The sequence below is a fragment of the Gymnodraco acuticeps genome, unplaced genomic scaffold, assembly GCF_902827175.1.
Source record: "Gymnodraco acuticeps unplaced genomic scaffold, fGymAcu1.1, whole genome shotgun sequence".
Lineage (NCBI taxonomy): Eukaryota > Metazoa > Chordata > Actinopteri > Perciformes > Bathydraconidae > Gymnodraco > Gymnodraco acuticeps.
In genome coordinates, this window is record NW_022989892.1 from 61520 (window position 1) to 78544 (window position 17025).

Consider the following 17025-nt stretch of genomic DNA (forward strand, 5'->3'; position numbering starts at 1 on the left):
TTTTTGACTTTGCAAAATAAAGCTTTAGCTGACATACTCGTGGTCCATGTCAAGAGCATTATCAGGGCAGGAGGCTGTACAATATGGCTTCCAGGGTATGACAAATGTGGTCAAGGGGCGAGCACTCCCTAGGGACGTCAAAGCCTTCCATACAGTGAAAGCATTAGCTTTCCACAGTGACATTATGAAGAAATCTATTGAAAAGGCCGGCTTTCCAAAGGGGACTCGAGGTAGAAAGCTTCATGAGTCCACCCAAGAGACCGACTGGTATTTCCAACTGCGCCGAAGCCTACAGCAAATCAATAGCTCAAAGTCCCACATGCTCTCACCAGCGTCAATTAAGTAAATTCATAAAGTCGAGTGCACTGGGAGTTGAGGGAGGAAAATAAAAAGGGAAAACTAGAGAGCGAGAGCAGGAAAAAAGCATCCAGTCATGTAGCAGATTTGGATAGGAAACAGAGCTTCTGCCATGAGAGTTGTGGCTTAGCGAAAGTGGAGAGTGGTGGTCTAAAAGAGACTATTCCTCCACGGGCATTATTAAGAAGCCTGACAGTCCATCTCACTTTCACCTGCCTCCATCAGCACACGCACTGTTGACCCGGGAGTCTTTCCCCCCCCCCCCCTTGCTGAGCCAGGCAGAGGACACATGCAAAGTGACTGGCTTTCAGCAAAAAGCCCAGTGATAATGCATATCAGCTCAGGCCTATGCAAGCAAAGTAGGCAGGGGCAGGGTGGTGGGGATGGGATGTGGCGACGGGAGGAGGGGGGGGCGCGCTATAAACTGCAGCGCAAGAGGGAAAAGAGAAAGATGGGACCTAACCCTCAGCTTCAACCGCTCACAATGTGCCTCATAAGGGGAAAGCAGGGCATGCCTTGGCTGCCTCTGGAAGACAGGTAGCGTAATGGATGGGCCAGTCTCCCAGCCTGACTGCTGACGCTGCTCTGACAGGACGTTTCTACCTCTCCTTCACTCCCTCTCTCCCCGTTTGCCCCGTAGTGTTGTCACAGTAACTACATCTGATTTCAAGAACTTTGCGTGTTGTGAATTTCTACCTGGCCGTCACATCTAGAGGGCATAAACAAACACTGCGATTGGAATTTGTTTAAAGAATAGACGAAGTGCATTGAGACAGTTTGACGTGGACAGGTTTGGCCCAGAATCTACAAAGTATTTCCAAGCAGACGTGCAATCATCCACTCTCGATACAAAAGCAGCATTGATGTTGTTGGCTTAAAATCAACTTGAACCACGACCAGTTGCGAAACTACAGAGGTAGTTAGGACTGTCAGTACTCGACTCAGAACTTGTACAATAGTAAACAATGTCTATCAAAAATTGCTCTTTGATTTCATCTTTCCACCAGGTGTGTGAGGCCTGCAAACTGCCGCATTGTGAGGAGCGGTTTGCAAGCATCATTACATGATGTTGGACTTGGTGCATTTAGGGATGGTCTTGTAGTCAAAGCAAACAGTCGTCATGAACCAGTGCCAGTTGAACAGACAGAGCCACATAGCTAAAGGCGGACACATTTATTGAACTCTTTATTGTGTTTTGAACTGAACAGCTTGACAAACGGTTTTTTGAGCCAACAAAGACACCCAGCCGACATCAATACCCCCATACTAAAGTTACTATAAAGCTTTCTCATTCGATGCTGGCAGACATCTGTTGGTAAAAAGCTGGGCGGTTGTTCTGTGACATTGCTTGACGGTTCGTCTCCGATTTTCAGATACTAAACTTAACGCTAGTATCTAAGACAAAATGGTGGTATTGTGACAGGACTCCTGCTTCTACTCCCCTTCCTGCACCTTTCCTCTTTCTTCGCTCCACTTCCGTCACTCAGTCTGTCTGGCTCTGCATGCAGGTCAGGGTACTTAATTCATGTCCAGAGACATTGTTTCCTAATTCCCCGACATACTGTGCGAGGAAAGACTTGCCATACATTGGTGCTAGATTGCATCCTCCTCTCCCCCACACGCCCCCTCTCCCTCCACCCGCCTTCTGAGAGTGTGCGATACGGAGGAACGTTGCAGACGCTCCCCAGCGGGCCCACTGATAACCCTCCTACCAAGCCCCAGCCGAGGAACACTGGCGGCCTGGATATCTTCCAGCCGCGAGGAATAATGAGAACAAAAGCAGAATACATGGCCTTCTTTCTCTTTCTTCCTACCCCTCCTTCTCCTCCACCTCCATCCTGCTCTGTTCCTCTTGTTCCGTTCCCTTCACATATTAGCCAGCGCGTTCTGCATTGGCTCCAAAGGAAAAGGAGATGGGTGGGAGAAATGATTGAGGAACGGAAAGCGGACAGATTCCACTGCTCACATCAGAGCCCTACTCTGTGGTTTGCAAACAGTCATTTTACTATATTTACACTGATCTTAAGGTAATAAACTGGAGTTGACATTGCCCAGGGTCTCCATTGGCATTCAGCTGGGTTTGATAACAAAGTGTGCCGAAGCAGATTGTTTAAAAAGATAGAACAGGCCGCTCCACGAGCCGTGCACTCTATTAGATGTTGATTCAGGGGCTTCATGCAGATAAAGTAGCTCTACACGTGCTGTACAGGATGTAAGCCAATACATTGATGTGTAATATTTCTAATCTGATATTTATCAGGTTAGGTAGCACTCAGCCTGCCCATCAATCACTTGACTGACAGTCAACATACAGTACGAGTGTGCACATGAATGTATATCAGGACTTGTGTGGATGGGAATGTGTGGACGTGTGTGTGAGTGGCAGCAGAAAGTCAACCACTGAGATACAGATTTCAGATCAGCTCTCCAGCTTTGCCTCTCATGCCTCTTTTTCACCAGGAGCTGATTACCCACATGTGTTTGTGTATTTAACCCATTATTAATGTATTCTTTAAACAATGTATGCATTTATTTGTATTTGTTGATATATGTTTTACTCTAGGAAGGCTTTTTCGTGTAATAGTCAAATGTAATTCGTCCCCTTAGATCTAACATTTTTTGGAGATATGTACAATTGCAGAAACTAAGAAACCGTCTGAACTCAGATGATGGAAACGGGAAAGGAAAAGCTATTTTTTCTTACAGTGAAATACATTTTGCTTCATAAACTAGGTCAATTGATTTCATTTGATGATTCAATTGATTGCATTATTTCTTATTTAAAGTGTTGGTTCATGGTTAACTTATTATATACCTAGCCCTAACAATTTCACAGATACATCTCTATTGATTTCCCCTCCCCATCTTGACTTGGTCCTTACTGAATTTTTAAAGTACTGCATCTTCAGAAAGCCTGGAACACTGAGCTGCTTTTGAGTACAGGTTAGGAAAGTACAGTAACGAACCACTGCTTCCCCTCCTGATATTGACACTCTGTTTTTCTCTGTAAATGTTCCAGGTGCTGTTTTTCCGCCCCATGTGACTGAGAGGAGCCTTCTCTGCTTCAATAGATTACAGCATGTGGACTGTTCCGATACTCTGACCAAGAACCACTAGACATAGACCACTGCGGGGGGAGAAGAAGGCTGTGGTGGTGTGGCCATGGATAGAAGGAGAGTTTGCGTATTGATGGTGCTGTGGGTTATGGCCCACCTCAGCTCTCCTGGTCACGGGCTCAGGGCCCTTCGGAGAACTACAGGGGGGCACAAGGGGGCCGCAGGACTGACGGGACAAGACGCCAATGGAGTGCCGCTGAGGCGATCCAAACGTGGATGGATGTGGAACCAGTTCTTTTTGTTGGAGGAGTACACCGGGTCTGACATGCAGTATGTCGGAAAGGTAATTAAAGATCAATTTCTTTCCTTTGTCAGACACACTGGGATTGTTTTTCAATGCCACATCAGTTTTACACTGAAGTATTATTACATCCAATAATCAAACAAAAGCACAGGGATAATAACATCCCACACCTTTGAGACATATTTAATTAGTCAGATTAATTAGCAAAACTGTGTTATTTTTCACTAGTGACCACAATAGTCTGTTGTCTAATGTCTACAGCATAGTGTATCAGATCAGACTTTGTTCATTATTTGATCAGATTACTTCCTAATTCGAAATAATATTTAGTTTTTACTATGAACAAAATATAACCGATCACATTCCTTTTTACTGAGAGTCAGTTGCCTGTTTATCAGAAGTGTCCCTGGGATCAGTTCTAAGTAGAAGAGCAATAAATAACAATGCATTAGATGAAAGAAATCTAAATTCTATTATGGGACCAATCCAAACCTGCTGTTTCAGTTTGTTCAGAATGACTAAAGGAAGCACTGCGTATTTGATTTGAGCAGCTAACCATCTACTACAGTTGAATGAAAAAGAAAGGATTGTCTCAAACAGATACTCAAACTGCATCATTAGAAACCCGAAGATACTCTCTGCACGGTTTTTCGTTGTGAGTGAGCTCTATGAAGTCCATCTCACAAATTGTTAGTTCTGTAACACACACAGTCTGAGTGCTCTCCTCAATGTTTGTCTATTCTTCTGGGAGTGTTTTTCCTCGGAGCCACTGTCTACACAACAAAACATTAACTTTTCACATGCCGGCATTTGAAAAGTAGCTTTTTTAGATTTTTAGATTTTAGATTCTCATTACAGTATGTAGTCTTGTCGATACATATTTATGAAGTTCTGCTATTTGTCCGTCAATCCAAATGAATGCAAATTTCCACCAAATACTGCTTTATTTGCATTTTACAGTCCTAGAACAAACTGAATTTGTGATACACAATTTTTCAAGTTTATTTTTTAGCAAAAAGGGGGACAACCTAACTACCTGTGGTGCCTTTTCTTAGTAGCATAATGGATTCATGGATAATGTGATCAACCTCTATTAAATGAAATAAATTGTTCCTAATGAGCTGCTTTAAAATAAATAACATCCTATTACTGTTTAATTCTGTCTCTGAATCAACCCATCATCGGAGAGTAGACATGACATGATACGCCGATTGGCTAATGCTCATGAATGGGACTTCCTTCCATCCATCCTCAGGCTTTGTTTGCTGTCGCCTGTCCGATACATATTGTGCTTACTGTCATCTTTGCGGCTGCTTGCACGATGTCCATTCCACTCACATCATGCCGTCCGAGAGCGGCTGTCTTGCCCGACAGTAAAATATGACTTCCTCCGAAGGTAATATTTGTTCAACAATATGAAAACATAGTGTCGACCCAGATAACATTGGGGAATGTACAAGAAGACGGGCCAGCTAATGCTTTACATGCAGCGGAGCGGAAGTCAAGATATCAGCCTTCTCTCCCAACCTACTGTAATTGAGGAGATTGTGAAGCGTGGGGGCAAGGTCAGGACGACTGAGAAAGGAAGAAAGGGGGTTTTGTGCGAGGAGTTGAATGGGGCTGGTGCTTTGCATTCCGATCGTGTGTCCATGGGGTTAGAGTCATCCAACCAAATGAGATTCTGCAACATACGTCCTCCTAAAGTGGGGGTTGACTTTCAGCCCCCGTCTTAAAGGATTACAACACTCAATATGGTACGAGGCGGGCAAATACGAAAAAGAACAAAAAAGTTGAAAAGAACAAAAAAAACAGAGTGAATGAAGATCAGAAAGGAAGTACCGAGCATGATCAAACCACTTTGTCTTCAGAGCACGCTGATTGATGTGCCACTTGTCCTTTAAGCTTGTAAAAGGACTAATAGCGAAAGAAGAATGGATTATCTGAGTGTGGTATACACTTAGAGATCCAGAGGCTTTGGCCTAAGAGTCCGTCTCCTGAAGATGCCATTAAGGCATCAACCTTCGAGCACCACACTTAATCATGACTCTGAGCGCTTGTTGTCCCCCCCCCCAAGTACATGCAGCTGGGAGCTTCTCCACAGTGTTAGCTCACTAGCCAGTTGTCTCATAGGATTGTAGTTGGTGGATCTTATCTGATTGCAATTACTGTTTGTTAATTGCTTGATTAAGTACAAGTGATGAATAAGGCCCTAAACGGTATGAATAGCTTTCGAGTTCAACACGTGCCTCAACATAGAGAACAACCATCTGCATCCGTATCCTCAGGTGGAGGCCATATCCGCATCAAGTGGGCCTGAAGAAAAAAACAACAATACCAGAAACACAAAAGGGAAGGCTTTTGTCATTGCAAGTGACATCATTGCAACCAGAGAACACAGCAGGGAACAAAACCACTTTTGTTAGTCGAGAAAAAAATGAATTGGAAATAACACAATGGCAGGTTATTATAAACAAGGGAGCAGCTCTTGACACACAGTAAAAGATAGAATCATGAAACTACACTTGAATTACAACATCCCGTCTCCGGTTATTTGGTAAACTCAATCTCCCCCGGTTGCTTTTTTTCGAAGGCTTTATCGAGTTGTGAAGTGCTAACAAATGAAAGTGTAATCTTTCCTGAGCAAGCGTAACAATGGCAGTTGGAACAGGAAGAAATTAAGGGAAGCGATCGAGATGAAGGGCAACAGGAGACTCCGCCGGTGTCTTGTTGTGGAGCTGGTTGGCTGCTAATCTTGCTAATCTTGCTGTATTGCACAACAATTTATGTTGTTCCTGCAGGAGGGGGAATCGTACACTGCCTCTCATTAGCAGGCGAGCTGCATATAGGCCTCCGAGGGTCCGCGCTGTCACTGGGGGAAGAGAATATTTGTTTATTTCATTATTTCTTACTTTACCAAAGGGCACACATCCACTGAAAATGGTTAATGGCCTGTGGTTTAGGAGTGTTTGTGCTGTACTATCATATCTCATAAAGTATTTACAGCCCCTGATAGGCCCCAGTGGTTCTGGGTCTGCCGGGTAGACTCTTCAACACAGTCCCTAGCAAGTGAGCAATGTTCTCTGAATGTGAACAAACACACCAGCGTGCACGCAAACACACACACACACACGTCTGCCTCCAGTAATGGGCTGGAAATCAGAGGAAATAAAAAAGCGGCAGAAGAACACAGACATAATATTCTTCCCAGTCCTGAATGACTCAGCGGTTGAAGCGACCTGGGGGAAAAGACTCAAGCGTCTTATGGCAGCCGAGTGGAAAGGTGCAGGGATTGTTTGTGTTTGTTTGTGGGGGGTGGGGTGATTTTTGGTCTCTGTTCCCCCCCCACTACCAGCTGCTCACCTTGGCAAAGAGGCAAGGAGTTTGCAATATGGCTGTACCCGCGCCATGGCAACCTCTGCGGTCTCCAGCCGCGGCTTGGAGCACACATTGGCAGTGTTTGTTGATTAGGCGATAAGTTCCTGCGTGTGTGCTGGGAGGGGGTGACTTCAATTATGCTCTTCTCCTGCGACGTGTGAGCAGCGGAGGAAAGGGTGTGATGAGGTCATGCAGCGACGAGGCCCGGCAAACATCTGTCTGACAACGTTGCAGGGGCGAGGCGATGTCGGCGCGAGATAGGTCGACATCACTACAACATCTTGCAATTGTTTTCATGCTATCGCCTGCCCACTACTGTTTGAACACCCGTTGATTTTGACGGGGTGAGATTAATTCATTTCTTATCATCAAACAGTCAAGTTTTGTATCTACCTTATGGACCCCATAGATAGTTTACATGTAATTATACAATCTTAAAGGTCACCCACCTACTATGCAAAATCCACTTTGTCATGTATTTTATACAGAAACATGTGTCCCCTCTGTGTAAAGAGATTCTGAAAATTTCAAGAAAAAATATTTGCTCACTTTTTTTCCTGATCCATTTCTATAAAAACCTGTCTGAACATGAGCAGATTTTGGCCACTTTATGATGTCAGAGCGAGTTCTTGGCTTATGTAACCATTAGCCAATCACCAACAAGGTAACCCCCCCACCATATCACCTGAATCTCCTCCTAGAGCACCATTGTGTTATTTTTAACTAAATATCTCTCAGAGGGGCGTGGGGAGGGGCTCCTTATTTTCATCTGAAGTAATAGACAGAGAATCAGCACTTTGGAAACAGAGGGGATTATGGGATGCTGCAATGCATGATCTGTTTGGTATTTCGAGCCAAACACTTCAGAGACATGTTTTGTATAAATCTGAGAACGATAATATATTGATGAAAAAGAGTACAATAGGGGACCTTTAAAAAACGCCTCCAAAAAAGAAACAACAGTGAGGACACGACCTCAGGCCCTGTAGCAAAGTAAATAAACTGTTGAGAATTTATTTTAATTAAAAGATAACATGCTGGAAATTATGTATGGCACAAAGAACTAAAGATGTCAGAGGTCCACAAAAGAGGAAATATGTTAAGGGACATTTCACCTTTAAGCCTCTGCAGCTCTGATGGCATATCGCAAGTTTACACATCAACACACATTTGATAGGCTATTTTTGTGCACAGTCTGAGGCTACCATCTGGCTTCATAGAAGGCAGCCAGTTCTCGACAGGCCAGGACACAAGGCCTTAAAGGCTAACTGGCTAATTGCCCTTAGCAGCCCATTTTCAGTGCCATCTTTTGGGCCTAACTTGAATGAAGAACAAATGGCGGCCAGATCGAGTCTGCACTAACATTTGCTGCACTTGAAGCTGATTAATTTCACAAACAAAGACGGCTTGCTTCTAAGTTCTCACGCACAGATGTCTGATGAGTACCACTTCACTACTCAGCCCACTTCAAACTGAAAGATGAAGCACATAGGAATAGAAATAAATATCTTCTACTGTGAAAAAATGCCAACCATTTGAAATCACTGCTGAGAAGGCTAATTGAGTGGAGGGTTTTGAAATAGATAGCATTGTATTGATTATATAATGGTTTCAGTACATTAACATTAGTTTGCTTCACAGCTGATTCACTGCCAAGACATATTTTGTAGTCATATTTGCCTTTGAGCCTTATTTTCCTAGAACTCCACTCATTTCAAAGAATCTCAAGTTTCATGTTTGATTTTTTGAAAAAAATAAAGTTGTTTTAAAGAAAGAAGAAGAATATATTTAGATTACATTAGTTAGGAAAACATAATTTGATGAGATTAGTGATGTAATTCTCATGTAAATATGAAGGTACCACATCACTTTAAGAGTGGAAATGGGAAAAAGCTATTTGTCCCAAAATAAGACCATAGCAGCCCATTTAAACATCATTAACACACCGTGTCCTCATTGGGTATGACTTCCTTTATGCTTTATGCTAAACTGCTGGCTGTAGTCTACTTTCTATAAAATATGAAAGTGGTGTAGTTTTCTCATCTAACAATCTGCAGGAAAGCTTTTAATTTGAGAAGATGAGGATATTGGGCCACTATTATAGACAGAATGACTTGATAAGATGGATTTTTTTTGTCGTTTCCTCTTTCTTTCTTTATAAAAAGACCAGAAGTCTCTGTGTTAATGGCTATAGCGTCATGCTCTCTGCCTTTTTTACGATTTGGTACCATAGGAGGGCAAAGGAGAAAAGGCTAGCTATTGATGTGCCAGAGCTTCTTGGTGACCATACTGAATGCACATGTGGCTTTCTTCTTCTCCCCGTGACAGTTTAATTGTATTTTCGATATAAATTGATCAGAGGGCCATTGTGGATGCACGTTGGGCTGCCACATTGATTTCCGGGAGAGGTTTTTTTTTTCTGCTCTTAATTTGAGTAGAAGGGTTGCAGTAAATGTTCCTCACCAGCAAGGTGGGCAACTGGGAGGGACAGGGTCATTGCAGCGGGCGATGGAGTTCGATACTGCCTTGTAATATCCTTGAGGGGAGCGAGGAGGAACTCTTGAGACCACAATAACTCTCTGTTTCCATAGAAATGACAGTCGACACAGCATATGTCACACTGTCTATCTCACATCTCTGAAAGAGAGGTCTCAACGGTTATTAACTGAATTGTTGTGCCAGCTGAGATAGGCAGCTTGATAGACAATCATAGGAAAGGACATTGCAGCTATAACAGCGGGAGAAAGATAATAATGTTGAAGTGGATTGTTTTCAGCCAACTGAGTCTCTGTTGGAAGCACGTACTGTAAAGCAGAATGGTAAACAAATAAAAATGCGCGTGATATTCTCTTGGCTTGGTTAGACGGAGGGAATAAAAATAAAATGAGAGTTGTTGTGACCAAAATACAAGTGGTTTAATGAAACAGTGCGCCACTCCAGATCCTAATCCGAAAAGATACTGAAATTCTGTAACACACCCGACCGGCTCGGTGAGACAGACAGAGAAAGGAATGAAAACAGTCATTTTAACCAGCATTCAAGCAGGCGAACAAAATAGTGTTAAAGATGTTAATCCACAAAGCTGTTCGTCTCACGTGCCAGCTTTGCCCTGATATAACAGCATGAATTAGTAAAGCCTCCGAGCACCTGGGATGAAAATCTTTTTAATATATGATGAGAAGGGAGACTTTGCAATGTGCTCCCACGTGACCCAGCTGGAACGCACAATATCCCCCCTCAGTCTGTCCGCCGGCACAGCCAGAAATGCTTGTAGACACAAATATGCATTCGAACTGTCAAAATCAAACGCGGTGGCTCACTTGAGTTAACGAGGTGTCAACAGCACACATAGGAATCACGTACTTGTGCCCACTCGTCGGCGTAAACATTCGGATGGCCGCGGTTTTATACTTTGAAAACATGTAACCTCTTTTTGCCCTGTGCCTCCCCCTGCAATTATTACCGTGTCCTTGGTTATTAAAGAGGGGAATGGGAAGTGGGCAGGAAAGTAGTGGGAGGGGAAAACGACTGGACAAGCTTTTGATGAGTTCCCGGAGATAAATATGTTGGGGGGATTTGGTGGTGGAATTAAAATGTCAGCGCATGCTAAGCTGCTGTTCATGCAGAAAAAAAATTAAACAGGAGATGGAGAGGGAGAAAGCAAATAATAATGAGAAGCTCCACAGACAAGTGGACACTGGTGGTCCTCTGGCATGTTGGTCATGTTGCTGATCCATCAGGGATTGGCAGGCGGCGGACGTGAGCGCAGTCATGCTGGTACTTCACAGACTTCGACCCACTGGCATTCTGTTTTACAGCACTGTGAAAATGCCACAGTGGTCCTGCGGTAAGAAGCGTGATGACAACCTGAAACAATGCCAGTAAAATGCGACATAAATGCTCCGACTGTGTTTTCTGCTCGGCAGGATCCGAATTTCACAGATGACGCGATGACAGTTTACTAAAGATGATATGAATCTGTTAAACAACACCAAACACACTTATCAAAGCTGTCACTGCTTCTTTGCCAAGACCCAGATTGGTCAGATTGCTGATATGTGCACAGTGTATCAGAAATATTTAAGCGGGGAACTGTGATTTTACTTTGTAATTGGATTCTGTTGACATCCTTGGTACTAAGTGATTTATGCTTAGATGTTTGTTTTGTATGCACTTCACTTCTCGATGATCACCTGTCAATCAAACGGTGCAGCGGGTGCTCTGATGTTTGTCTTTTTTCTTGGACTTTATGTAGATGAGGTTTCTGTTCACCGTGGCTATTTCTGCTCATAGCAATTGGAAGATATGTCTCTGGAGAGAAGCTAGCTGACATTTGGTGTCCATAAGAGCACATTAAGCAAATGTAAAAGCTTTCATAAAGTGAACTTTGAATCACTGTTGTGCTTTAACAATTAGCAATAGAGAGCTGCAAAGTGGAAATGTATTAGAATGAAAACACCACAAACTGTTGTATGGTTCTGCAGGGATCATTTTATTTTTTTCCTCCCCACAGCTTCACTCGGATTCAGATCGAGGAGATGGGAACACGAGGTACGTCCTCACAGGGGAGGGGGCCGGGTCTCTCTTCAGGATAGACGAGAAGTCTGGGGACATTCACGCCACCAAGAGGCTGGATCGGGAGGAGAAGGCCTACTACATCCTTCGGGCCAAGGCCGTCAACCGCTTCACCAACGAGGCGCTGGAGGGGGAGTCCGAGTTCATCATCAAGATCCACGACATCAACGACAACGAGCCGCGCTTCACCAAGGACCCGTACACGGCCAGGGTCCCTGAAATGTCTGACATCGGTAAGTTCTCGACGTATATATTCCTGATAATACCATTCATTGAGTTCTTTAAAGATTCAAGATTCAAAGATGCACAAAGCTACAGTGTAGAAATGGCAATGACATTCTTCTGACCTGAGCTCCTCCAACAATGCAACATATTGTAACGTTCCCAAGATGAGTCGGAGACAGGCTTGTAGTTATTAGGCTTTAATAACTAGTATTTGAAGACAGATGATAACAGGTCAAGTACACTTCGTGGGTTCTACCGCACACTCCACTCACACTGACACTAACTTCTACACATACCCATATATATATAGCACTGTCTACGTCACAACTCCCCGCCCTCCCCCGTCCGCTCCACCAACCACAGGCCCGCACCTCAGCCACCATCACGGTGCAGCTCTATGATTGGCAGAGAGACGGGGGATGCCTAAGTGACACCCTGAGTAGCCTATCAGGATCGCTACACTACCCCCCCACTACAAAGTTCCTCGCCCACGAGGAACAAATAAAACTCAGCACAAACACTACCCCCACCCTCTCCAGTACTCTGCAGGGACCAACCCACTGACTGTCCAGTTTTGGGCACCGGCCTTTCTTCCGTTGTGGGCTGTAGACCCAAACCAGCTCCCCGGCCCGGAAATGCTGCCCTCTTGTCCTGGTGTCATAGTTCCGCTTCTGTCCACCTCGTCCAGTCTCAGCTCCATCTCCTTCAGTTCGCCTCCGAGTCTGAACCTCACAGAGTCCAGGGTCTGCTCCACCTCTGCCTTCATCGAGGCCTCTCTGTGTTGGGCGTTCTGCTCCATGATACTCCTCTCCGCTATAGCTACGCTTGCCTGCTTCTGGGACTCATCCAGCTGAGGTTTACAGGTATCCAACTCTGCTTCTGTCCTTTTCAGGTCTTCTAGAGTTTTCAAAGTCTCCAGCTGGGATTGTCCTAGCTTATTCTGGAGCTCGTTGTAACCTTACTGCAGCGCCTTAGCGTCTCTACCCATCTCGCTGATCCTCTCCTGGTACTTGATGCAGTCCCTCTGCAGCTGCTTCTCCCTCAGCAGCTCCTCCTGCTTACCAGACTCTGCTTCTGCTCTCTCTCTCTCTGTGCTTGCCTCATGTCCTCCTCCAGCCTGGCGGCCCGGTCGCTCTCGCTCTGCGCCTCAGCCTCCAACTCGGCCCGCTCCCTCGCCAACCGCTCCACCTCCCGCTGCAGCTCGGCCAAGTGCTCCCGGTTGTCCGCCACCTCCTGCTGGTAGTCTGCAATGCTGCCATTGAGCTGGGACAGCTGGTTCGTCAGACGCTCCTCCAGGTTGTCCTTCTCGGCTTCCAGGCTCCTGAGCAGCTCTTTGAACTGCGCCTCCCTCTTGGCACCTTCCTCCACCAGGCTCCTTTCTCTCTCTTTGCCCTCTTGGAGGCACTTCTCCAGAGAGGCCACAAGGCTCTCCTTCTCTTTACTCTCCTGGAGATCTCGCTCAAGAGAGGCCAGCTCCGCTTTGAGTCTAGCCTCCTGTTGCTGCCGCAGTTCCCTCTCTGCATTGACAGCTGCTTCCATCTCCCTCATTTTCCCCTCTAATAAAACTTTAACACTTTCAGTCATTTCGGTATCCCATACAGGCTTCTCCTCCACTCTGCAGCTCCTCACAGCCGGTGGTACCGGCCTTCCGTTGCTCCTCGCCACTACACTCCACACAATCTCTCTCTCCACAGCCATCTCCAAGGCCGCCTGCAAGGACTGTGGATGCTGCAGCTGTACCCCAACCCTCAAGTCCGCAGGGAGGAGAGCCCTGATGAATTGATCACGTGCCAGCTCACTCTGCACTCCGGGTGGCATGTGTGCATATGCCCGCCGCGTCAGGCTCTCCACACGCACGCAGCGTCTCTCCAGACTTCCTACAGCGGTTACTCAATTCGTTCCGGAGCAGCTCTGGCGGGAAACACTGTCCAAACCGCCTCTTCAAAGCCCCCGCTAACGCTTCATAGCTGTGTCGGTCCTCAAGGCTAAGTAGTAGCAGACATGAAAGAGCCTCTTCTGTGAGGCACAAAGCTAGCTGTAGTGCTTTAGTCTCTACTGACCACCCCCAGGCATGAGCAAGCAGTTCAAATTGGGCATGGAAAGCCTCCCAGTCTGCCTTACCCGAAAATTTGGGTGTTTTCACTGACCCGGCGGCGGCTGTTGCGGGTTGATGGGCGCCGCCATTGTTGTTTACCTTCCGCTTGGAAATGGCGCGAACTGCCGCAGAAGACGGAGACATTCCCGCGTCTCTAGCCATCCTCACCGCCGACTCTCTCAGGCGCTCTCTCACCTCCCGTGCACTCATGAACTCCTCTCTCATGTCCTTCGACCACCCGCATGCTCCATCTTCCTCTTCATCACTACTGTGTTCCTGCTTCACTCCCATCTTGCTGAACTTATCCATCCCCGCTAGCTTACCGGCTAGCTCCGTGACGCAGTTACGACTCTCGTCCGGATAGACGTCCCTTGTTCGAAAAGTTCACTTCTGACACCAATGTAACGTTCCCAAGATGAGTCGGAGACAGGCTTGTAGTTATTAGGCTTTAATAATTAGTATTTGAAGACAGATGATAACAGGTCAAGTACACTTCGTGGGTTCTACCGCACACTCCACTCACACTGACACTAACTTCTACACATACCCATATATATAGCACTGTCTACGTCACAACTCCCCGCCCTCCCCCGTCCGCTCCACCAACCACAGGCCCGCACCTCAGCCACCATCACGGTGCAGCTCTATGATTGGCAGAGAGACAGGGGATGCCTAAGTGACACCCTGAGTAGCCTATCAGGATCGCTACAATATATAATAAAATACAAAATAAAAAGTAGTGCAAAAAGTCTATATCCATGTCAAATAGAATATGGGATGTGTACATGAACAGAATATGAAATTAAATCATGTAAATTAAGACACAATTAAATACGGTTTATTTAACGATAACAAAGTAAGACAATTTTTCCAAGTATAGAAAAATAAATTATACTCTCAATACGTTTTTTACCTATTGCACATCTATTGTGCGTACAGTATGTGTTTGTCCAATGATGATGTGCCCATGTAATAATCTAACTGAATACATCATTAAATATCACATGTGTTAGCTGACACAGGCCACTGTGTCCATACAGCCATCCCAACCCCAGAGATATTTCTTCCATAAAGGGAAATTAAAGATTGAATTGATAAAATAAAAAGGAAACCAAAAACAGATTAGCAAATTAATAACAGTAATTAATTTCGGGAAAATAAATATTTTGTGTGCACAGCAGGCAAAGAGAGTCGCATTTAGTATGTGAAAAATAAATGTATTAATCAAAAGCATACAATAATTACACGAATGAAGGTGTTTATGCAGCTGGATTAAAAGGCTTATGATTCAGATTGGATAGAGACATTTCAAAATGGCAGACTTACTGGATCAATGGGACTTTATCAATCATAATAATGACGCAGGCTTAACATAGAGGGCCCGGCTAATTAAATGAGACTCGAAGCTGTTTTATGTGCCGAAAATAAACAAGGTAAAGTGTTTCTGTCACGGTTACAGCACTGGTGCAGATAATCTTTTAAATACAGTATTGTATCTTATTAAAACTGTATTTAATTGAATTACCAGCAGCTGTTTCCTCATAGTGAATAACTTCAGATTTCACTGATTCTGATTCTTAGACAGCACCATTTTCTATTCACATTATCATTCCTTCTTGTCATTCGGCTCCAGATTAAACTTTAATTTACTGTGCACTTTGGCTCTAGCTCTTAGTCTAAAAGTACACAGTGGCCTCATGAATATAGATACACAATATAAAAAGGCTCCTAATCAATACTTGCATGAAAACATGGTTTGAACTCCCTGTTCTGTTCTGCTGCTGTGGAGCTTTGGAGGCTGAGGGACATCGGTCCTGCAGCCCAGACATGTGACAGAGTTGTCACTTGGTTCAGTAAGCCCAAGAGAGAGAGGCCAGCACTTATCTAAGGGCAGCACGGGTGCCCATGGCAACAACCGAGGTGTGATGTCACTGGTTGGCAGAGCATGTGTTCACGAGTGACTACGTCCAGACACTGCCCCTTTAAATGTGACATACACTTTGAGATTTATTATCGTCTCACGGCTCTGACATTCTCCTCTTTGGACTCTTGTGCTCGGACGACTTTGACGCGCCCCTCCTTTGACGCGCCCCTTCTTTGACATCTGAACGATTACACTTGAGGTCATTTACTCCCCCTGCACAAAAACGGCGATCGTTCCTGACTTGTTTGTCAGAAAATTCTTTTCTCCGAAGCTTAAAGTCAGCGATGAGATGGCTGATGTGGATCAGTGATATTTTTCTAAAAGCCGCTATGTCAGAAAAGCCTCTTTGAGTCTAATTCCCTAGTTAAAGGTATTAGTCATCAAGGTTCGGTGAACTTACTCAGGAATCCTCCGAACTGTCACTTACAGCAAATCAGACAGCCGTGGTCTTTCTCTCTCTGCTTTTTGGTTTTATAGTTTCTTTCCCCAGAACATCCGTCACCCATACGAATGACATTGATTTTAAAAGGAGGGCAACTCTCCCTGTCACCCCTTACAGATCATAGCTGACATCACATTAGTGAAGTTTCACAGGGCCGTTTTCCTATTTTATTTCACAATTCTATATTTATACAACTTTGCCATTAAATATTTCTACTCAATTAATTTTCCTCTGCATGTAATGAGGCAACACTTGGCCCCGCAAGGCGCCATTTGGGAGGTAGCACTTGGCTAACCGTTTCCCTTTGTTCTACTGAAATAGGGCTTCAGCCTCCCTGGAAGAGAAAATGGATCACAGTCTTTCGCCTACGATCAGATATTTGGCTTCTTAGACACTACAGATCTGTGGATACACTAATAGGCTTCTTGGGTTTGCAAAGAGCCGGTATCGGTGGCGCTGCTATGCTTAGAGAGATATACTTAGAAAAATACATTAGGACTTATCGATTACTCGTGAAAATCAATCACGTGTGAGGGTATAAGTGGCCGAGGATAAAGATTGGTTGGGGTAATGCAAAGGGACAGAAATGATCAGTCACATTCTGCATGATTAGAAGAGGATCGGACACCTCATCAGAAGGTGCATCAGCTTGAGCAATTATCCAGCAGGCAA

General features: G+C 44.8%; 1 protein-coding gene across 1 annotated transcript in view; it reads left to right on the forward strand.

Moving 5' to 3' along the window:
- LOC117537801 (cadherin-6-like) overlaps positions 1-17025 on the forward strand; it is a 54342-nt gene that overhangs the window by 16634 nt on the left and 20683 nt on the right. The window contains exons 2-3 of the mRNA XM_034203174.1: positions 3377-3756; positions 11606-11900. Coding sequence (XP_034059065.1) covers positions 3520-3756; positions 11606-11900 — 532 coding nt within the window. The 5' untranslated portion in view covers positions 3377-3519. The remainder of the gene's footprint in view (positions 1-3376; positions 3757-11605; positions 11901-17025) is intronic.